This window comes from Macroventuria anomochaeta, assembly GCF_010093625.1.
Source record: "Macroventuria anomochaeta strain CBS 525.71 unplaced genomic scaffold BU25scaffold_6, whole genome shotgun sequence".
Classification (NCBI taxonomy): Eukaryota; Fungi; Ascomycota; class Dothideomycetes; order Pleosporales; family Didymellaceae; genus Macroventuria; species Macroventuria anomochaeta.
The window spans coordinates 852584-872787 of NW_022985367.1; the positions used below are offsets into that span (position 1 = coordinate 852584).

Consider the following 20204-nt stretch of genomic DNA (forward strand, 5'->3'; position numbering starts at 1 on the left):
GCGAAGGCACGGGCCTTTTTTCGCAGACGGCCGGCAGCTGCAGCTTGTTTCTCTACGACCTCATATCCCTCACCAGCACCAACCCGCTGAACGCCGCACAACATGTTGTCCAGGACCTCTCAACGAACTGCGCAGGTACGGATATGCGCCCATAGAAGCAATTGAGGCTGCAAGAAGAGGGCAATGCTAATGCGACAGGTAGACGCTCCTGCGGGGCGCCCAGCGCGCAGCTGGGCCTTCGATGGCTGCTCGATGTACGTCGTCGCCATGATGGCACATTGTTGCTGTCACGTGCACCTCGAATACTCGATCAATGTCTAACAATACACAGCCTTCGCAACCGTCGGCCAGGATATCTTCAAGCCCACCAAATTCGGCGGCAAGTACACTGTCACCTTGATCCCCGGTGACGGTATCGGTGCTGAGGTCTCCGAGTCGGTCAAGGAGATCTTCAAGGCGGACAACGTGCCCATTGAGTGGGAGCAGGTCGATGTTTCTGGTGTCGACTCCGGCAACGTTCACTCCGAGGAGCTCCTCCGCGAGTCCATCGCCTCGCTGAAGCGCAACAAGCTCGGTCTCAAGGGTATCCTGCACACACCCGTTGAGCGCTCCGGCCACCGCTCCTTCAACGTCGCTCTTCGCCAGGAGCTCGACATCTACGCCTCGATCGTCCTCCTCAAGAACATCCCCGGCTACGAGACGCGTCACAAGAACATCGATTTCTGCATCATCCGTGAGAACACCGAGGGCGAGTACTCTGGTCTCGAGCACCAGTCGGTCAACGGCGTCGTCGAGTCGCTCAAGATCATCACCCGCGAGAAGTCTGAGCGCATTGCCAAGTTCGCTTTCGCCTTTGCGCTCGCCAACAACCGCAAGAAGGTCACCTGCATCCACAAGGCCAACATCATGAAGCTGGCCGATGGTCTCTTCCGCAACACCGTCAAGAAGGTCGGTGAGGACTACCCTACCCTCGAGACCAACGACATGATCGTCGACAACGCCTCCATGCAGTGCGTCTCGCGCCCTCAGCAGTTTGACGTCATGGTTATGCCCAACTTGTACGGAGGCATCCTCTCCAACATTGGTGCTGGTCTCGTCGGTGGCCCTGGTATCGTCCCCGGATGTAACATGGGTCGCAACGTTGCTGTTTTCGAGCCCGGATGCCGTCACGTCGGTCTCGACATCAAGGGCAAGGACCAGGCCAACCCCACTGCTCTGATCCTGTCCGCTGCCATGATGCTGCGCCACATCGGTCTTGACGACCACGCCAACCGCATCTCGCAGTCCGTCTACAAGGTCATCGCCGATGGGTATGTCAGACTTGTCCCAACTATTCGATTGCATGCTAACGATAACCAGCCAAGTCCGCACCCGTGACATGGGCGGCAACTCGACCACCAACGAGTTCACCCGCGCCATACTTGGCCAGATGGAGAAGGCATAGATTTAGGTAACACTTATCTATCACGTTTTGCTTGATGATTGGATGCTCTACACTTGTACAACTAGTTCAGCGGAGTGTGGATAGAGCTGTACTTCTAGTTGGTATATAGCATGCTGCATGATTGAATTGACATTCTTATACCCTCCTGGATATGCCGCAACCCAAACGCCTCGCTATGCATGGTATCGTAAATACTTTTTATCTAAAACTGGATCCTCCTCTTCCTGCCGGTGTACTTGGACGATGCCTTGACAACCTTGCCTTGCGCCTTCTGTTGCTCCTTCTTTTTCAGAATCCAGCCCTTGCTACCCTTCTTGTCCACGCCTCTCTTCATGGTGCCAGCCTTCCGTCGTGTCTCCATGACATCCACGCCCTCCATGCCGCGCACCACACCTGTGATGTCGCCGTCCAGCTCACCTCCACCGACTGTGAGCACCAGGTATGTCTTCGCGCTCTTTGTCCCGGGATCATCCTCAAGCAGACCAGCGCCAAATCCAGCCTTGATCGCCGCCTGCGATACCATCTTCTTCTGGTCGTCGTTCTTGGGGTAGAACTGCAGACATGCCCGTCCACCTCTCCTCAAACTCGCATAAAGCTGATTGAAAAACCTGCTCAGCCTCCCTGCCGGACTCTCTTCACTCGTCTCCGCCTGACACAGCCACTGAATCGCACTAATGCTGATCGCAGCATCAAATGTTCCTGGGCGGAACGGCACACCCTGTCCTGCATCAGCCAGCAGCAGATCCCCCTCAACCTCCTTCTCGAGTGCAACGCCCAGCATAGACGCGCTGATGTCGAAGCCGACCCATACATGTGGGCCTGCGGGTGTGCCTTCTTCGGCCGTTTGCGACAGGATTTCGCCGGATAGGCAGGAGCCGCAGCCTACATCAAGAATGAGGGAGGGTTGTGTAAGGCCGATTAGGTCGAGGGCGCGGTGCGTCATGTCGGCTTGAATTCGCTGGATTCGCGAGGAGGTGGTATATTTGCGTGATTCGACGTCATTGTAGTGTAGGTCGGGCGGTCTGGAGGTGTTAGTGTGGGTGCAGTGAGTGCTGGGGGAAGACGAACAATATGTCTTCGGGGCGCGACATGATTGCGATACGGGTCGTCGAGGCTCAGGTTGTGCGCGGTAGAAGCTCAGTATTGGGGAGTGGGATATGTGTGCTGTTGGGTTGTGTGTTCTGTGGTTTTGGTGTTGACTTCGCAACAGTGAACTTTCAACATCAAAAAAAGGTGGGCTGCCGGACCCCACGTCGATCCCGCACCAATCACGGTCAGGGTAGCCCCACTTATCCCGAGCTTAATGCCACCTTTGACCTCATCGTTGTTCAGGTACCTGGCAGATGTCAAATCTCCAAATCTCACACTTACCAACAAACATGTGGATACTACCAGCACTCGGGTACATCGGTGTCATTTTGGGCTTTGCCTTCCTGACGTTAGCAATAGGTAAACCTGACTTCCTCTCTCAGCCATCCAATACTATACAAAGTGAGCTTTACTGATGAAATGATAGCATCCGGGCTATACTACCTCTCCGAGCTCGTAGAGGAACACACCGTCTTAGCAAAGAAACTACTCACTCGCCTCATCTATGGTGTCATTGGCATCCAAATTCTCCTGCTCCTTGTCGACGGCTTCCCAATCGGTCTCAGCGCGCTCAGCATCGTCAGCCACGTCATCTACGCGCAGAACCTTCGACGCTTCCCAATCGTCAAGCTCACAGACCCTTTGTTCTTGCTATCTTGCGGTGCGTCGCCTAAGTCAATCATGCCTGGCGCCAAACCAACAAGAATTTGTGAACAACATGCTGATGATAGTATAGGCCTGGTGATAGCAAACCACTACCTCTGGTTCCGCCACTTCAGCGCGCCCTCGCCCTCCGCGAACAGTTATTCGAACTACCCCTACGACCGCCCTGACATCCCCTCCTTTACCGAGATTGCATCCTATTTCGGACTGTGCGTGTGGCTAGTGCCCTTCGCGCTCTTCGTCTCGCTTTCCGCGGGCGAGAACGTGCTTCCCTCGATGGGCTCTGAGTATGCCACGGGGGAAGGGAGCAGTTACATCACACCTGGTGTGGGGCCGAGTGGGTTTGCTAGTGGGAGCGGGAGTGCAGCGGGTGGTGCTGGCAAGAGGAGAGCAAGGAGTGGGACGAATCAGGGTATGGCAAAGCAGGTCTTCGGTGGGGTTAAGGATTGGGTGGGTGAGACGGGGGAAGTTATGGGGTTTTGGAAAGGCGAGAGGACGAGGCCTACGTTCTAGTCTGGAGAAGAGTAATGATTGTATGAGTAATGTATACATGGCTATGTCTAGGCGCGGGCCCTTGGAAACGGCGTGCAGAGCACCGAATCCAGATGAAGTGGAGGAGAGCTACGACGTTGCAACGTTGGCTGTGCAACCGCTCCGGCGCTTTCGCTTCACGTCCAGCACGATTTCTCTCCCGTTTTCTGCCCACTCCTACAATCTCGACTTTGATCCGCGCCTCGAAGCCACCATAGACATCGACACAGAGTCGCCAGGAGCGTCGACGCTTCCACTCAACCTTACAGCTCTGGAGCTCCCACCGGAGCCTCCTTCAAAAGACCTTGTCTACAAGGCGTGCGCAGTTTGCTGCTGAAAGCCTTCAACAAGATTACTAGCAAGGTACAGCTGGTACAGCAGCTACAAGCACAGTAAGTGTCGTTATCCGAAGTAGTGGTCCTCAGCTCACATGTATCGCATAGACATGTGCTGCATCTGCTCAAGTTCCCAACCGGTCGCGATTTTAACCTTGTCACCGAAGCTGGCGTTGAATTTAAGATTCATTCAATCATTCTCGCTGGTGGTGCTAGGTACTTGGAGGAGCAAATCTTCTCAGAAGGTGTAAGCGCAAGCATGATCTCTGAAGTATCCTCCTCAAAAATTTGCTGATGTTCGAAACAGGCGTCACAACAGACACCGCCTACTTCGATCACGCTTCCGCAAGAGTGTCATCCTGTCCTCGTTGACCGGCTCGTCAGCTTCCTCTACACCAAGAATTACGATAACCCGCCCCATAATAAGCTTCTTCGATCAATCAAGGGCAATTGCAGCCTGACTAACGCTTGAATTATCCCGAAATACAGCACACCTGCGCCAGAAATAGCGGCTCTTATGGATGCACCGCATCACATGTTTCATCTGCACATGTACACTCTAGGCGAGCAGCTGCGGTACGAGGTCTTGATGGCAGTGGTTCGAGCTAAGCTTTGGGACATCTTACTCAAATGCATGTACTGTCCCACTGCAGTGTCGTCATTGAGTCTGCTGAAAGACTGATTGGATGCCTGCTTCCCTTCGTCTGGCTCTGAAGCTCGGTTGTGCAGAGATGGGGATGGTGCTCTGCAGCAGATGATCATTGTGGTTGTGCTGAACCACGAGGTTAAGAACTGGAACTCGTTTCAAAAGGATAGCTTCATCGCCCACTGCCTGGAGCCGCAATATTGTAAATTCTGGGCGGTATACAACGATATCAAGAGCAAGAACTTGGAAGTCCTGGCTTCTGTTTCTGCTGTGAGACAGTCAAAGTACGACATGAACCAAGCAAGGAAGCAAGCACAGGTTGAAGCACATCAAACTGCCGCAGATCAGAGCATACTCGGCTCCAAATTACCGACTGCTCCGGCTAACCCATCTTCCACAAATGACGCCGACAGCCATATGTCTGAGGAAGAAGAACGTAGAAGCAACAAGAAGACCAAGGCAAGAAATGATAGGGCTCAGAAGGCTGAGGCTGTCTTAGCTGCCAATGCTGAGGTCTTTGACAGTATCGACAAGGATAAGGCAAGGGCAAATCTAGTCAGCTTGATGGGCAGACCTCCAGCACAGATCCAGAATATCCTGACCTTGCAAGGCATGAGTCAGAGCTATGGCGCTGGGTAGGACTCTCACACGCTGCCCTTATCGATGAACTTCACGTACACAGATGCTTCTCAAGGCGTCAGACGGGGCGATCGGGGCGAGGATGAAGGCTTCGGGGAAGGCAATCACAACCCGATGTGGGTTCACATCGATCAGGATGTCGAGGCGGAGTTACAAAACGGCATGACACGGATGAAGATCGATGGCGATGCTCACGACTGAGGTAGACGTTAGTGACATCGTGTTGAAGTTGGGCGATACTCAAGAGTCGTACAACACTAAAGCCCTCCACGACAAGGAATGAAAAGTTCGAATCGCAACACGAGAGTCAAGTGCAGAATGTACAGTATCATTCTGTCATTTCGTCAAGATCTCACAACCACTTCCCACACTTCAAACCCCATCCACCGCTTGCTGCCGTCCGCATACAGCTAACTGCTCAAACTTTCTCTAGGCGATCATAGCGCTCATGCAGTGGTATAACCCGGAGGCGTACCCAGATTCTTCGCCCTCAATTCATACGCATCCTTATTCTTCAGTCCAGCATTCTTCCCCCTCCTCCACAAGAAAAACCCAACAGCGCCCAATATTGCCAGGCCACCGACGATAGATCCGACGGCGATGCCTGCCTTTGCGCCGGTGGAGAGACCGCCACCGCTAGAGGACAGACCTGGTGTGGCTAACTGAGATGCTGAAAGGCCAGTGTTGGACGGACTGCTGCCGGAAGAACTGGCGCTGGGCGTTGGGGCGTTGAAGTCGTCGGACGTGACGTTGAAACAGGGGACTTTGATTGAGAAGTTGATTGTTTCAACGAAGGTCTGGGGAGCATCAGTTACTCTGGTATGAGATCTGGTTTACACTCGTTGGGACGTTGGAGAAACTGTTGTGTTAGATCGGGGAGGCACTTACGATATCAGCACAGGCAAAGAACGACTGGTTGTTGCCGTTATTCTCGCCCTCGAGCTCGGACCAGTATTCTAGCTGGATCGTGGCGTTTGTACCGGCGGGGATGTCTTCGAGGCGGTCGATCGAGTAGCACTGGTGGCCTGGGTCGACTTCTGTGACATTGTTCACAACTTGGTCGTCAAAATCTGCTTGGGTCACGGGGTCTATGCGACTTCGTCAGTGATGCTACTACGCAGTGGAAGGAGTGAACTTGCTGTCCGACACGGCCAGTCGAATGGCGATGTGCCATGCCTCGTCGGCGATACTCAACGCAACAGCACCTTGCGACAGTGGATAGATGGTTCGGTTTGATGGACCAGCTGAACTTCCACATGGTGTGGTATTATCGTGCTGCGCATCCCATACTCGGTCTGGTGGCCAGAGGAAGGCTACGGGTCCCATACTACTTCCTTCTTCAACCTCGCCATGTGTTTGCGCGCTACTCAGCACTGCCAAAGCAGCGAGAGATGAAAAGAGAGTTATACGCATGTTGACTGTTCCAACGGCGATGTCTCAGGTTAAGCAATCTGCAAGGCCTGTGGCGCGGGATCCGCTATATGAACACCTTACACCGTTACTCGTTCTTTGCGTACCAGGCATGTGTGTAGCCGGCCCAGGATCAGATAACGGCATGGTAACCTCGTGTTCCAATCAATTCCCGTCTTGCGTTGCGCTGCCAAGTGCTTCGAGTATTGGGTTCCTCCGCGCTCTTCGAATCACACGTTGTCGCCCGTTGGAGCCCCATTTCCTTGGGCGAAGTCCTACAAAAGCTAACAGCCAGAACCATCCCTACATCCAATGGGAATTCGGACGGCGGCAGACCTTGCAGAATCGGGTATTGCAAAACCTTATCAGATGGTGCTAATGAGTCGTAGCGGCCCCGCCCAACGAATAGGCGACCGCTACCCCGCCGCTCCAGGCTTAGACATTCACTGGGCGCAGGATCTGATAAGATTCATCAGCTCATCTGATAAAACTCTGCCATTTGCAGGATCTCCGAAGTTCGGTCGATTGGCGTCAGTCCACCGTTTGGACGCCTTAGTTGCTGGTCGTGCATATAAACCTGCAGAGTCTTGAAGAATGGTCGCCCAGCGCGGGAAGGGACGAGTCAGGATTCGGCACGAGGGAAGAGCGAGTGCGGCGCGTGAGGGAGCTACAAAACCTGTGTTGCCCGTTCCTGGAGCCATTCTATATCTTCAGCTCGAGTCTTTAGCATTTTGCTTTGCAATACCAAGACATTCGCTCAAACAATTGACAAGTCACTCACTATGCTCGTTACTCAACTCCTCATTGCCAGTCTCATCGCTGTCGCCAGCGCTACCAACCTCGTCTCACGTGAGGATGCGTACTTCGCCTCTCTCTTGAAGCGTCAGGAGCCTGGTACTCCTGCATACAATTGTCACGACAACTGGTGTGTATGGATCCGACTACCTCCAAGCTTTCTCTAACATTCATGTAGCGGCTCCGCCATTACCCTCTCTCGCGGCGCTGGTGTGTACACACCTGACTATCTCCAAGCTCTCTCTAATGTTCACGCAGACCCTTGCAATAACGCGGCTTTTGTCGCCGACTACAACAATTGTCTCAAGTGCTCTGGTCCAGACAACTACAATATCTGGCGCTACTATGGCGGCACTTTAAGCAGCACTGGTGCTAAGTGCGGTTTCGATACCGAGCCACTGCCTGGCAAGCAGGAAGATGTCCCCGAATCTGGCAGCACCGGAGCTGCATCTTCAGCTGCTCCTGCGCAGACATCGGCTGCTGCACAGTCATCCATAATTCCTTCTGCTGCTGCTTCTTCAGCATCTGCTGCCCCATCCGTCGCTGCACAAGAAAGTAGCCAGGCCGCAGCTACAACTGAGGCTGCAACAAGTGAGGCTCCTGTCTCTTCTGCGGCGACCCCTTCTGCGCTGCTGACTACTGTGGTTACTCCTGCGATCTCTTCTGCCCCAATCTACCCTACTGTCGTTGCGAACGGAACGCTGAGCTCTCTCGTGTCAGGTGTGCCTTCGCCTAGCACCAATGCTAGTGCAAGCTTCACTGCTGTAAGTACGACTTCCACTTCCTTTGGAGCACAGACTGACTCTAAGATAGTCTGCACCTGCTGAGGTCACCACCAATGCTGCTGCTGGTCTTCGTGTTGTGGACGCTGCTGGCCTGTTCGGTGCGATCTTTGTTGGCGCGCTTTTCGGCATGTAAGCTGGGGAGGCTCCGAGCGCACAGGAGGGTCAAGCGAAGAGTGCAGCAAGCGGACGACATTTACCTCTCATGTACAGTATGTTTCGACCAAACGATATGAAGCTATGGGCGAATAGATTGCATGTGGGCAAGAGCTTTCCCCTTTTGCCATTCGCTTTTCGTTCGCTTCGTGCCTGATCGCCAGATTGGCCTCTTACGGGGCAGCTTGCCATCGATAGAATGTTAACCATGCAAAATGTTGAAACGGCCCAATATTACAGTGATTCCCCCAGAAAATGGTCTGAATTGTGGTGAAGAGCGGTCGCTAGAAAGGATCGCGCGGAGGCGTGGCCTGTGCGGGATCAACAACCTCGGCGCGTCGATGTCATACTCTCACTTTCCTACATTCACGCTCTCACAATCAACATACCTCAGCCCTTATAGCGTTTCGAATATCTCCAGCCTTCCGAACAACTTGACCATCATGTCGCAACCTCAATCCGCATCACGCACAATCCCCTCCTTCTATCGCATATTCTTCACCATCATCGACCCTATAATCTGCCTCTGGGGCGCTTACATGGACTTTTTCGATCCTCGCATGGTCCTTTCATCCCACATCCTGGCCGACACACCCGACACTGGGCACATCATGATCCTCAAGCAGCGCGGCGGCGGCATGCTCAACTTCGGCTTCATGTCTGCCATCCTCTTGCGGTATACGCAGGATATTAAGATCTGGCATATCGTTGAGATTGGGTTGTTGATGACTGATTTGGCGTATTTCCCGGCAGTTTACGGGGCGTTAAAGAGTCAGGGGAGAGTGCTGCCCGAGACGTGGAGGGCGGAGGATTGGGGGAGTTTGGTGGTTACGGGGACAGTGACTTTGGTCAGGCTTGCGTTTCTGGCGAGGATCGGTTTTGCGGATGATGATGAGGGAACACAAATGAAGAAGAAGCAGTGAGATGAAAAATCTGTTGTTGACAACACATAGCAGAAGTGTCCGTACCTACATGGAAGATCCTACGTTCATATTCAACTTGTAGTCGTCCTGACATGCATATTCTAGAGAACAGCACCCGGAACGAAGCATCAAGACTCACCCGCAAACCATTGTTTCTACCTCTCTATCACCTGCCCCGAACGATAAGTGTACTTGGCAGTCCTCCGACTCTTCGCTTTCTCGCTTCGCCAAGGTCTTGGAAGGAGGGGCATTACAACAACGAACTCGACCCACCCAACCACGAGACGACCAGACAAGGAGCATCACAAGCATGCATGCAGCGATTGGACTGTCGGCAACATCTGCGGGAATCCGCGGTGGGCCGACGTGCAACTGAATTACACGCTTTGTAACCATAAAGCCTGCTACCCCGCCGCTTCCAGATGTATACTGCGAACTTCAGTAAGAATCTAGTAAAAGATGATATCAAAGTCACTGATCGCTATCCTGGGCCTGTTGACTCCAGCTCAAGCCGAGACAGTACTCGGCGTTGCTGTGTTCTCCCGACATGGCGACCGTAAGTACTCCTGTCACATTATTTTATCGTATGCTGAATCGTGAGCAGGAACCTCAAAGCACTACAAAGGCTACAATCTGACCAATCTGGGCCTTCAGCAAAACTATGATGTGGGACAAGACTACCGCAACATCTACCTGAACTCTTCTTCTCCTAAGCGGATCCTCGGTATCTCTGAAGACAAGGTCGTCAACTCGCAGATCTACGCTTCGGCGCCAGACCAAGCAGTGCTGCTCAACACAGCTACGGCTTTTTTACAGGGCCTGTATCCACCCTTAGAGAGCATCGACCAAGAGCTGGCCGCTCAGACTCTGAACAACAATGAGCGCGTCATCAAACCCTTAAGTGGCTATCAGTACCTCGTAGTTCATGGAGAGAACGACGACTCACCTGACACAATATGGCTCAAAGGCGACGAGGAATGTCCAGCTGTCACGACATCGATGAAGCAACATAAGGAGAGCGCAGCCTTCAAGCAGCGCATCGATGAGACGAAACCATTCTACCAGTCTTTCTGGGACCAGCTCGACGACGTGTACGATTACCAGCAATCCAATCTCAGTTTCGCAAACGCATACGATATTTTCGATCTGCTGAACGTGGCATTGATCCACAACGCCTCGCACAACGGCACAGTCTCAGCCGAAGAGCTGACTCAACTTCGCACACTCGCCGACGAGTGGGAGTTCGGCATGGCTTACGATGCTGACGACTCTGCGCGATCCATCGGCGGTCAGACCTTTGCAGGCGGCGTGCTAGAGCAGCTGGACCAGATTGTGTCAGCTCAAGGCAAGCTCAAGTTTTCGCTGTTGACGGGCAGCTATGATACATTCTTGGCGTTCTTCGGGCTTAGCAGCTTGACTGCTGTCACGGACCAGTTCTATGGTCTGCCAGACTATGCTTCAACGATGGCTTTTGAACTCTTCACGTTGGATACTGTCACTACATTCCCGTCAAGTGCAGAGGATCTACGTATCCGATTCTTTTTCCGCAATGGATCTACCGAGGGAGAAGCGCCGAGAGTTTTCCCATTGTTTGGCGGCCAAGATGAGTCACTCTCGTACAGCGACTTTGTTTCTAAACTAAAGGAGTTCGCGATAACATCACCGGAGCAGTGGTGTGGCATCTGCCAGAGCAGAGCGCTGTTCTGCCAGGCATATGGTGCTCTTAACGCCGAGTCGCAAGCAGAGAGCAAGAGCTCCGGTATGTCGAACGCTGTCGCTGGTGTCATTGGAGCGATGGCCACACTGGGTTTCGTTGGTATTGTTGGGTTGTTTGCATTCTATGCTATGAGACGTCACCGTTTAGCCAACGTTGTTCCATCGACTCGCGAGGAGAAAGGTAGTGTTTCTAGTCAGGGTTCGAGTGTGTAAGGCCTTGACATCGACGACCTTGCTAGCTTACCGGTACACTGGTAAACAGCTTATGGTATACGAGGTGCGCAGGCTAAGTGAATACAACCGAAGTGCTTGCATAAGACCCCGCTCTCGCTTTCTTGCTTTTCAATCCGCGTCTGTGGAATATGAGACGATGTCAGCGAGCATAGACACAGATGGTCCAGCCTGCGGGATGAGAAGGGATGACGCCATGAATTTTATCGCGCAGGTAAATGTACATCACTCCTGGTTGGACCATACTTGGGCTAGGCCCTGGAGAGCTCGGTAGAGTCTTGACATGAATGACGACATTTCGGGTGCATTGCTGCCGTAGTTCTCCGTAAAGACTTTGAGAAAGCGGTTGTGGCGCTCAGGATCTTCCGCGAAACGCTTCTCTTGATCTTTCCAGTTTCGACTATCGCAACCAGGACCTCATCAATCAGTATAGACGTCTGCTATTCTTAGGGGATAAGACTGAAGTGGCAACTGTTGCTTAAGGAAAGATGAACATCCCAATCACAAAGGATTACTTTGAGGCTACAGCTGACCAAGTCTGGGGAAATGGGTAGAAATAAACAATTGACAAGTAGCTGATTGCTCTAGCTGCAAACCACACATGGGTCATTATCACCCCTCAGCGGGGACCCAATCTGGTTACCAGCAAATGGGTTTTCAATACCAAGCTTAACACAGATGAATCCCTTGGGAAGCTCAAAGCAAGGCTGGTAGCTAGGGAATTCTCTCAGAAGTTTGGAGTGGACTATGAACACACGTTTGCTCCAGCACTGAGGCATGATACCCTGAGGGTATTCATGACAATTGTCAGGCCTGGCTGATGATATAGTACTGTTCCGGCTAGAGCTCACCATTAGAGTGAGTGTTGCGATTCGTGCCTTAAGCAAAGCTCGTAGACACTATTCGATTGGTTCTCGGGGATGAGCAGAGGTACAGAAAGCCCGTAGCGGTTGACAGTCACCTAAGCAAGGCTCGGGTGGTCAGGGGTAGACTATCCGGGCGGGTTGTAAAACCCTTCATAATAGTCAGGTAGTCGTCTAGTCAAAGACCGTGGCGACTGGTTGCAATGAGTAGTACAGAGTATACTGTCTGGCTTGAGAGCAAGTGAGATTCCAATAACAAAGTTGATTGACGAGGTTGAACACGATGCCATAAGGGCAGCGTGTCTACTTGCTATATAATTGAGCAGAGGATTGCTCAGATCGCTCAGTACTGAGTATACTGATAGTACTGAGTATACTGCTCGTGCCGAGTATACTGCTCGTGTCGAGTATACTGCTCGTGCTGAGTATACTGACCGTACCGAGTATATTGCTCGTGCCGAGTATCGCCGACGCGGCCTCACTGCTCGGGTCGCTTGAGTTGCTCAACTGAGAGTGATGATCATACTGGGTATTGCCGACGCGGCCCACTGCTCGGGTCGATCGATACTACAGTTCCTCGGCTCCTCTCGTATCGTTACGTAGTCCTGTTTGTTCAGTGTTGTTGCGGGTTGCCCTTTGATCGTAACAGTGAGCCGTGTTACCTTTTGGCTTGCTTGGCTCAGTGGGCCGGACCTGAGTCTTGACAACAATCTGCACAATATTTGACCTGGAATGCCATGGGGTGCGTGTAAACTACACATTCACTGAATCATTTCTAAAGGAAGAGATATACATGTGCCCACCACTTGGAGTAGACATACCAAAAGGGCAATGCCTGAAAATCAATCAGAGTCTCTATGGGCTAAAGTAGGCAGCCAGGGGTTGGAATAAGTACGTCCTAGAGCTTCAGAAACTAGGATTTGTACAATTAAATGTACACCCATGCCTGCTCACTCACACAGAGAAGGGGGTCATACTTCTGATCTATGTTGATGACATCCTGCTGGGATCAAAGGACCTACAGAGCATCAAGTGGTTCATTAAAAAATTCAGCAGGGTGTTTAAGATCAAGGATCTGGGTGAGGTGCAGAACATCCTGGGGGTGCAGGTTACTTGATGTTGGAAGGCACGATTCTCCTGGTATGGATCACCCAATTAGGCTTAGGTTTGTTTATTGCGCTGGTGGAGTAGTTCTTTGAGGTTTGCCTCAAATCCTCCTAATAATTCAATCATACTTCAAGACTTGAGACCGAGTAAATAGAACCATCACATTTGACCGAGCCCACTACATCAGGGAGATCTTGACAAGGTACAAGATGCAACAGGACAAGACAAGGAAGACCATCGTTCCAGTGAACGGATACAATTCATTAAGGCCAGAAGAAACCTCAGATACCAGAGCAGACTCACAGGAGTACCAGACTTTGGTAAGAAAGCTGCTTTACCTGACCATTCTGATAAGGCCGGGCATTGACTTTGCGCTGGCAAGGCTCAGTCCATACCTCTCAGGCCCAGCAGAGTTCCATATGAGTGTTCTCAAGCACCTCTTGAAGTATTTAAGGGCCACTGTCGACAATGGAATCACGTTTGGAGGGAGAAGCCTGAGATTCTTGTTGGATACTCTGATCCGGTCTTTGCGTCTGATTGTATTGACCGGGCATCAATTCTTGGTAATGTCTTCATGCTAGAAAGCGGACCAATCGGTTGGATGAGCAAGAAGCAGAATTCAGTGGCTACCTCTACTATGGATGCTGAGTACATGGCTATATGTGCAGCGGCCAAGCAATTACAGTAACTTGCTCTTGTCTTGAGGGAAATGGGAGCAGATGAGCTCATTGGTCAGCATCAGTTCAAGCCAACTGTGAAAGAGAAAACAAAGTTCATGATAGGATCCCCTGTACTCATCAGAGGAGACAACTAAGCAGCCGTTAGACTTGTGAAAGATGCCTAAATTACAGAGTGGTCAAAGCAAATTGATGTAGCCTATCATTACCAGCGGGACCTGATGAAGAAGAATCGAGGGTGGAGTTTGTGAGTATAACAGAGATGGTTTCTGATGGCATGACAAAGCAACTTGCAAAGACAGCCTTTGAGAGGTTCCCGGGCCTTTTGAATACGCGTCCAATCCTAGGACAAGCCTGAGTGGGAGAGTTGAGATTGGAGCAGTCTGGTCCTGTTGACTTGGGATGGGAGAGAGCAGGCCTCCAGTCAATCAGCAGGGCATGAAGCCTGACCCCTCAGGCCGAGCCCTTGTAGTATCTTCTACTTCAAAGTAGATAGAATGAATCAATCAACTACAACGCTTACAATAGGTCTCCATTGCAGCACCTTGGTTCCAATTGTATCACCAGAAGCCGCCCTTATCAGCAATTTATTTCAACTTATAACACTATGCTATATGAAATAATATCGCATACAAAAAGGCCAACCTTCCTGACTCCAGGGTCCTGAAGGTTATATACACTGCAACAAATAACGACTACATAACATCTGTAGCTTACCCTCCATCTCTAAAAATTGTAAAAAAAAGTAACAAGAAGACCTGCTTCTATTGACCGCTATGCACTAGACTGCACGGGACCATTCACGCTTCTAATGACCTTGAGCGTTATGTCTGTCCGTTGATGTAAACTATCAGAATTTTGGAAGGACCGCGTCTCGGAAGGTGGCACAGTTGTTACTGTCAACGTCGTACTTCTGGTGTCCGGCCTCCTGGAAGTATGCTTTTCCCACTTTCGACATGTTTGATAAAGCTCCCTTCGCGGCGGTTGTTTGCTTTGACCACACCAAGGTCTGCCCTTTCTTCAATGGTGTATTAGGATCAATGCGCTTTGGGCCACGCAAGATGCTCGTGACGACGTCCTCATCTTTCATCAGGTCCATGAAGTACGCATCGAAGTCCAGATCAATTTTTTCATTTTTGCCCCTCCCCGTCTTTTTCTCGATTATCTGACCGGCGGCAACTGCGACGTGTTCGAATCCCAACTTTTGCTGAAGTTTCTGGAGTTCGGTCTTGCTCTCGAAGGTGCCTTCTACGGCTGCAGGAAGGTCCCACTCGAGAGTGAAGACGTACCAGTTGCCGGGCACGAGTTGTTTGTTTGCCTTTGCAGCAGCTGCAACCGCTTCCTCGTAACGTTTCGTCTTTGATGGCACAACAGCAGCGGGGGCTTTTACAGCGGGGGCTTTTGCAATCGGGGCTGGGTCGGCAGGGGCGGCTCTTGGATTGAACTCATGAGGGACATCGGTGCCAATAACTTCGACGGATGATGATATCAGAACGGGACTAGCACCCACGCCTATCGCTAGGACTGTAAGGAACACGGAGTATATGGTGGACAACCTCATGATGTCTGCCCGATTAGAAGCGCGTAGTTGACGATTGGCAAACACTAGAATGGGAGAAGAGATATATTTGTTGCGATGGCTGAGGAGACATCAACCACGGCTTCAAGTTGGTACTTGTACCTCATATTTCCGGACAATTGCAAACGCGATCTCCGCAGCTGGGCATGGCTGTGCGGCGGACATCAGGCACTCTTTACAGCTGACGTTCATAAGGTCGGATGTCCGTATCAGGTCATCTTTCGAACACACAGAATGACCAGGACATCATCAGCAGCACTGCGACTGATGTAAGGTAGACGCTGGAGAACGCCTTCGCCAGAACGATGGCCACGAATATAACGCGAAGTCGTAGGCTAGGGAACAGTGCTCGAGCTCTGGCTTTGCACGTCGCAAACAATCATCTGACGTCCATCAGTCCGAGATAATCAAAGCAAGCGCCTGAAGAAAAAACCTGCGGTAAGACACCGGGCAGGCATATCGAGGTTCGAAAGTGTCTTTGGAGATCCGGGGTGCGAAGTCGGCGGTTTCGGCGTTCGGAGACCGATTGTCTCAGCCTGCGCCACTTCCTCCACCAACTCCATCTCGAGAATGGCCGTAATGAATCTCAGCTTCGCAGTCCTCCCCGCCTCTCTAGCATCATCTGTAAAGCGCTCACGTTACTCTGCTTTTGAGGCCTTTGCTCGTCACCCCAAACGTATCAGCCCTTTACGAAACTTCCCTTCATCGTCACTGTCTGTAGGACGTTCGCAATAGAAGCGCAGATCAACCGCAGGCTATTATGAATTCGAAAGACGCCGGGAGACAAACTCGTGCCTGGACCGCGGTCGGAGCCATGACGCCTGAAGCTGTTTTCGCCAGATTCGACCAACGCATCACCAATAGCTTTGACGCGGAGGAGATGGCTGCACTGAGCAGAAACTTCAAGGAGATTTGCGACAATGATGGCCATGTTTCTGAACCAGCATTTACGACATTTGTGCTCTCGAAGACTCGTCTCTCACCCGCCCTGACGAAGGCCGTTCATATCCTGTTCGACAGTCTTTGTTACCTGAGTCAGGTCCCGCTACAGGCAAAATCACCGCCACCAACTCATCTGACCCTCGATGGCTTGAAACGCGCTTTAATGTGGATACTCCCCAGTAGGGAAAGATCGGTCATTAATGCGACTGTGGGTCACCGCGTTAGACGTCCAGCTGATCACACAAGGCTCATCTTCCAGAGTCTAGCAACCTCTTACGACAATTTCCATGTACCTCCTGACGTCCGGGCCGTACAGTCGTTAGTAGTCCACAACGTGGCTAGGATCTCAGCTGAACAGATACACGCCTTTCAAGATGCAAGGATGCATTTCGATGAGGATGGTGATGAGATGTACCACGATGTCTTGGACGTTCTTGTGTCTACACAGCCGTACGTCCCTCCTGGTTTCGCAGAACCAAGTCGCGACGCCTTTCGTGCGCTGGCAAAGAAGCTGCACGAAGGCGCGCCATCTCTGTACGAGTTGGTCGTACCGCAACTCCGTTTAGAGGCTTTCCTTTCGCTACTAATCGCGACAAACTTCGTAGACGGTGTTTTGGACGCTGATCAAGATCTCGAGTTTGTTACACGTTGCATAGCTGCAAGCTTTCGCCAACGTCTAAACCTGAGGTCAGTCGATGATCGATCTGCTGAATGTCAATCTGTTCCTAACAGAGGGAGTACATGGGCAACGTTCCATTTCGCCATCTCTAAACTGCTCGTACGGCATCATTCCTCCATTTAAGATCACAGGAGGCTAACATCCTGCAGCCCCATCTCTTCGATCCTCTGTATGACCTCCTAGGCAAAGTTTTCTTTGACCAACTGTGTCCACACGACGCTAATTCAGGGTATCTTCCAACAGCTGAGCTTGGCGCAGTTCTTACCCTCCCTCGAATGGCTCAGCTGGAAACGTTTCTGTTCAATTCGATCTGTATGGCCGACATTCGACGCTTCCAAAGCCATCCGCACGCGACAGGACCAACGGCTTCAGATCTAATGAGAGATATCAACGCCATTCCAGAATGCGCATTACTCATCATATCGGGTCATGCAGCTGCGGGGGAGACGTACGTATTCGGTGCTTTCGTCTCTCAACCGTCCATAGAAGGGCTTTCCATCCAGAGTGGTGACACACGCTTCGAGGAGACAGCGTTGCTATTCCAACTCAGCCCTACCCATGATGTGTTCCGAGGCCAGGTAGGCAAGCCGGCCTGGTCGGCGACCGAAAAGGGAATTGTGTTCGGCAATGAAGATCATGGTGCTGCCTTGATCTTGGATGAGCGTTTGACGGATGTTCGGTTCACACACAACCCGTCTGGGAACATTGAGTATTTCGTCTATCATCCGACTGCGCATAGGGGACAGTTCGAAATAAACTTCGCCATCGAGAAAATTGAACTGTGGGCCGAGGGTTCATAGTAAGCTAGGCCGAGACGCCCCGAGGAATCGAAGCATCCGATATCAAGCGACCCTACGCATTTGGGAACACTGACTTTCTGCTCTGCTTAAATTGCTGTCAACTTCTACGCGAAATCATACGTGTTGATCTAGGTAGTGACCGCCTTTCAATCCAGATTACCAGCAAACCATTGATCACCAACCCTGTAGCCTAGTGGAAGTGGGTCTGTCGAGTCGAGCATGGATTGTCGGTAGCCAATGAGCCATGCGCGACCCTTCAATTGAGGCAGAACAGCATCCTACTCCCCAACCTTAGTCATACCTTGGATCTGGCATATGAACTCGGTTCGAATGATGCTGCGATGCTTACATGTTTCGCCCTCCTTCAACTCTCCTCTTGCGTGCAACACAGCCATCCTTGCCGCAGTTCCTATTCCACATGGGCTTCGATCCAATCTTCTAGGCGAGATGATGACGGTATTATTCGCGGTATTTGTTCCATCGGCCTCGGGCTGTAGTAGCTCTGTCCACTCCAGAATGACGACGCCGTGCATTTCATTAGGCTCAAAAGACTCAATGACCGCAGCCTTGATCAACTCGTCGAGCTTTACAAGCTCCGGACCATGCTTGTGCTTGATCGTCAGGCCAACCGAGGCAGCTTCAACGAGCACGTAATGTATGCCTCCCCATGCTATGTTGACTGACACAACGTCCAAGCCAGGCGCACTCACCTTGGGGTTGCAGGGTGCTAAAATCATGTTATGCACTGGGCTGACTTTCTACGAGGCTCTTGCATAAGTAGAAGTCGTGTGTCGCCTGCGTGGTCCCTGAAGTAGCAAAGCCTCTCATACATGATCTTGCCGTGGACTGGGTCCAGGACTCCTCCAACAATGACGTCTCCGACTTCTCCTTCCGCATGGACACCGACGATATAATAGTCCACTTGAAGGGTATGGTGTACCGGTAAAATCTTGCTAAATCACTCTGGTCGTAAGATTGTAATGTCCGGGGTGGTCTGGGAGAGATTAACTGAGTTGGTAGGCAGGAAGAACAAGGTCTTAAAATCTCTTCAATAACTTCGATGTCTGGACAGATTCAGCGCTACCTTATATCGATATGCAGGTGAACATGTACACTGTCGGCATTCCCATGACTGGTCCCTGGACTGCCTATCGGAAGTCACAACCCCTAACCGTTGGTAGGAGCCGATCTCGGACCAATGCTTGGTCTACAATGTCTGAAAGAGCCACTCTCGGTCGCAGCATTTTCTTGTGTAAGGCCTGAGCTCATGTACATCATTTCGTGGGCTACAAGATGAACATGATAGCTCCCGGTGCCCTTCGATACGGTGCAAGGCGGACAACGAGTTTGAAATTCTGCATGTGGACGTGGTTCACTGGCATTATTATACTGTTTGGATTCGCGCAGGGGCTGTAAGAAGCCATTGCGTGGTCATTCGCGTTGTTTTCTTTTGGTCATGCCATCCACTGGAGTACCCAGTAGCGGCAGCTGCTTATATGACATAACCGCTGCTACAATCTTCGATACATGCTGTCACAACAGTGAAGGATCTAGCTGATCAATAGAGCTTGCAGCCCAAGTCCAGTCCAGCCCGTTGAGGTTCATCGCGTTGGCAACAGCCTCCAGTTGTTCACTGCTCAATACTTCCTCCACGTCAAAGCTATGAGCGGACATGTGCTCGACTTCAGACTGCATAGATCCAATAGTGCCCGGTTGATTCGTGTCGAAGGGTTGCAGTGCAAACGGATCATTTCCGTCGTTCGAGTTGAGTCGTGTCAGTATCTGTTGACCGGGGCCTATAGACTCCAATGCCTCGAGTGTCTCTTTGAGTTGCGCAAGCTGTTACCCACCGATGCTATCTCATTAAGTACATCGAAAGCTGTCCGCACAGGCAGCGCTCTCATTAGTCAGCTCGTTTGATTAGCTCCCGCACTAGCGCACTGTAGATATCGCCCCGCTCTGATAGCTTCAATACAACAACGCCCTTATCACCATATACTCCCTCATCAGGTTATGAGCCCTCTCTTAACGACCGCGATTGCAACCATGCAGTAGTACACCTTGTCAATAGCGCAGGTACTATCGCAGCGCCTTCCTGGTGTTGAGAGAGGCGTTTCCGCACTCAGCAACTACCCCACCAAAAGACGGAGTTACCCCGCCATCCATTCCACCTCCCCCCCATACAACCATCACCATG

The 20204-nt window shown here is 51.6% G+C and overlaps 10 protein-coding genes across 10 annotated transcripts; 6 read left to right on the forward strand and 4 right to left on the reverse strand.

Annotated features, from left to right (window-relative positions):
• The first annotated feature begins 79 nt into the window (after window positions 1-79).
• Window positions 80-1592, forward strand: BU25DRAFT_446463 (isocitrate dehydrogenase subunit 1 mitochondrial precursor). Its single transcript, XM_033709485.1, has 4 exons — window positions 80-135; window positions 203-254; window positions 332-1310; window positions 1360-1592. Exons 1-4 carry the CDS (start codon window positions 103-105, stop codon window positions 1442-1444), a joined length of 1149 nt encoding a protein of 382 aa, XP_033565084.1. The 5' UTR covers window positions 80-102; the 3' UTR covers window positions 1445-1592.
• A 54-nt stretch (window positions 1593-1646) lies between these two features.
• BU25DRAFT_446464 (williams Beuren syndrome chromosome region 22 protein-like protein) lies at window positions 1647-2621 on the reverse strand (the record flags this gene model as incomplete). The annotated part of the gene is made up of 2 exons (XM_033709486.1): window positions 2513-2621; window positions 1647-2466 (listed from the first exon to the last, which is right to left on the reverse strand). The coding sequence occupies exons 1-2, from the start codon at window positions 2533-2535 to the stop codon at window positions 1647-1649; spliced, it is 843 nt and encodes a 280-aa protein (XP_033565085.1). The 5' UTR covers window positions 2536-2621.
• Window positions 2622-2789: 168 nt separating this feature from the next.
• Window positions 2790-3716, forward strand: BU25DRAFT_408163 (DUF396-domain-containing protein). Its single transcript, XM_033705742.1, has 3 exons — window positions 2790-2893; window positions 2961-3194; window positions 3270-3716. The coding sequence occupies exons 1-3, from the start codon at window positions 2824-2826 to the stop codon at window positions 3707-3709; spliced, it is 744 nt and encodes a 247-aa protein (XP_033565086.1). The 5' UTR covers window positions 2790-2823; the 3' UTR covers window positions 3710-3716.
• A 1890-nt stretch (window positions 3717-5606) lies between these two features.
• On the reverse strand, window positions 5607-6766 carry BU25DRAFT_387168 (uncharacterized protein). The gene is made up of 4 exons (XM_033704426.1): window positions 6487-6766; window positions 6236-6435; window positions 6057-6144; window positions 5607-6017 (listed from the first exon to the last, which is right to left on the reverse strand). Exons 1-4 carry the CDS (start codon window positions 6758-6760, stop codon window positions 5794-5796), a joined length of 786 nt encoding a protein of 261 aa, XP_033565087.1. The 5' UTR covers window positions 6761-6766; the 3' UTR covers window positions 5607-5793.
• Window positions 6767-7539: 773 nt separating this feature from the next.
• On the forward strand, window positions 7540-8585 carry BU25DRAFT_483750 (uncharacterized protein; the record flags this gene model as incomplete). Its single annotated transcript, XM_033711177.1, has 3 exons — window positions 7540-7682; window positions 7731-7762; window positions 7811-8585. 3 exons carry the CDS (start codon window positions 7540-7542, stop codon window positions 8377-8379), a joined length of 744 nt encoding a protein of 247 aa, XP_033565088.1. The 3' UTR covers window positions 8380-8585.
• A 348-nt stretch (window positions 8586-8933) lies between these two features.
• Window positions 8934-9413, forward strand: BU25DRAFT_334805 (uncharacterized protein; the record flags this gene model as incomplete). The annotated part of the gene is made up of 1 exon (XM_033702551.1): window positions 8934-9413. One exon carries the CDS (start codon window positions 8934-8936, stop codon window positions 9411-9413), a length of 480 nt encoding a protein of 159 aa, XP_033565089.1.
• A 330-nt stretch (window positions 9414-9743) lies between these two features.
• BU25DRAFT_362179 (phosphoglycerate mutase-like protein) lies at window positions 9744-11427 on the forward strand. Its single transcript, XM_033703721.1, has 2 exons — window positions 9744-9969; window positions 10018-11427. Exons 1-2 carry the CDS (start codon window positions 9873-9875, stop codon window positions 11340-11342), a joined length of 1422 nt encoding a protein of 473 aa, XP_033565090.1. The 5' UTR covers window positions 9744-9872; the 3' UTR covers window positions 11343-11427.
• A 3186-nt stretch (window positions 11428-14613) lies between these two features.
• Window positions 14614-15988, reverse strand: BU25DRAFT_408167 (uncharacterized protein). Its single transcript, XM_033705743.1, has one exon. It carries the CDS (start codon window positions 15566-15568, stop codon window positions 14858-14860), a length of 711 nt encoding a protein of 236 aa, XP_033565091.1. The 5' UTR covers window positions 15569-15988; the 3' UTR covers window positions 14614-14857.
• Window positions 15989-16183: 195 nt separating this feature from the next.
• On the forward strand, window positions 16184-18118 carry BU25DRAFT_489020 (uncharacterized protein). Its single transcript, XM_033711392.1, has 2 exons — window positions 16184-17306; window positions 17357-18118. The coding sequence occupies exons 1-2, from the start codon at window positions 16347-16349 to the stop codon at window positions 18005-18007; spliced, it is 1611 nt and encodes a 536-aa protein (XP_033565092.1). The 5' UTR covers window positions 16184-16346; the 3' UTR covers window positions 18008-18118.
• A 167-nt stretch (window positions 18119-18285) lies between these two features.
• Window positions 18286-18755, reverse strand: BU25DRAFT_489021 (proline racemase; the record flags this gene model as incomplete). Its single annotated transcript, XM_033711393.1, has 1 exon — window positions 18286-18755. The coding sequence occupies exon 1, from the start codon at window positions 18742-18744 to the stop codon at window positions 18286-18288; it is 459 nt and encodes a 152-aa protein (XP_033565093.1). The 5' UTR covers window positions 18745-18755.
• Between the last annotated feature and the right edge of the window lie 1449 nt (window positions 18756-20204).

Bases quoted from the DNA above. Each gene is read 5' to 3' on its own strand.
- BU25DRAFT_446463 (XM_033709485.1), top strand. From the start codon at position 103: ATGTTGTCCAGGACCTCTCAACGAACTGCGCAG. The intron at 255-331 runs GTACGTCGTCGC...AACAATACACAG, and splicing joins GCCTTCGATGGCTGCTCGAT to CCTTCGCAACCGTCGGCCAG. The intron at 1,311-1,359 runs GTATGTCAGACT...AACGATAACCAG, and splicing joins TACAAGGTCATCGCCGATGG to CCAAGTCCGCACCCGTGACA.
- BU25DRAFT_408163 (XM_033705742.1), top strand. From the start codon at position 2,824: ATGTGGATACTACCAGCACTCGGGTACATCGGTGTCATTTTGGGCTTT. The intron at 2,894-2,960 runs GTAAACCTGACT...ATGAAATGATAG, and splicing joins CTTCCTGACGTTAGCAATAG to CATCCGGGCTATACTACCTC. The intron at 3,195-3,269 runs GTGCGTCGCCTA...ATGATAGTATAG, and splicing joins TTTGTTCTTGCTATCTTGCG to GCCTGGTGATAGCAAACCAC.
- BU25DRAFT_387168 (XM_033704426.1), bottom strand. From the start codon at position 6,760: ATGCGTATAACTCTCTTTTCATCTCTCGCTGCTTTGGCAGTGCTGAGT. The intron at 6,436-6,486 runs GCAAGTTCACTC...GAAGTCGCATAG, and splicing joins TCGACTGGCCGTGTCGGACA to ACCCCGTGACCCAAGCAGAT. The intron at 6,145-6,235 runs GTAAGTGCCTCC...GATGCTCCCCAG, and splicing joins TCTTTGCCTGTGCTGATATC to ACCTTCGTTGAAACAATCAA.
- BU25DRAFT_362179 (XM_033703721.1), top strand. From the start codon at position 9,873: ATGATATCAAAGTCACTGATCGCTATCCTGGGCCTGTTGACTCCAGCT. The intron at 9,970-10,017 runs GTAAGTACTCCT...AATCGTGAGCAG, and splicing joins GTTCTCCCGACATGGCGACC to GAACCTCAAAGCACTACAAA.
- BU25DRAFT_408167 (XM_033705743.1), bottom strand. From the start codon at position 15,568: ATGAGGTTGTCCACCATATACTCCGTGTTCCTTACAGTCCTAGCGATA.
- BU25DRAFT_489020 (XM_033711392.1), top strand. From the start codon at position 16,347: ATGAATTCGAAAGACGCCGGGAGACAAACTCGTGCCTGGACCGCGGTC. The intron at 17,307-17,356 runs GTACGGCATCAT...AACATCCTGCAG, and splicing joins TCGCCATCTCTAAACTGCTC to CCCCATCTCTTCGATCCTCT.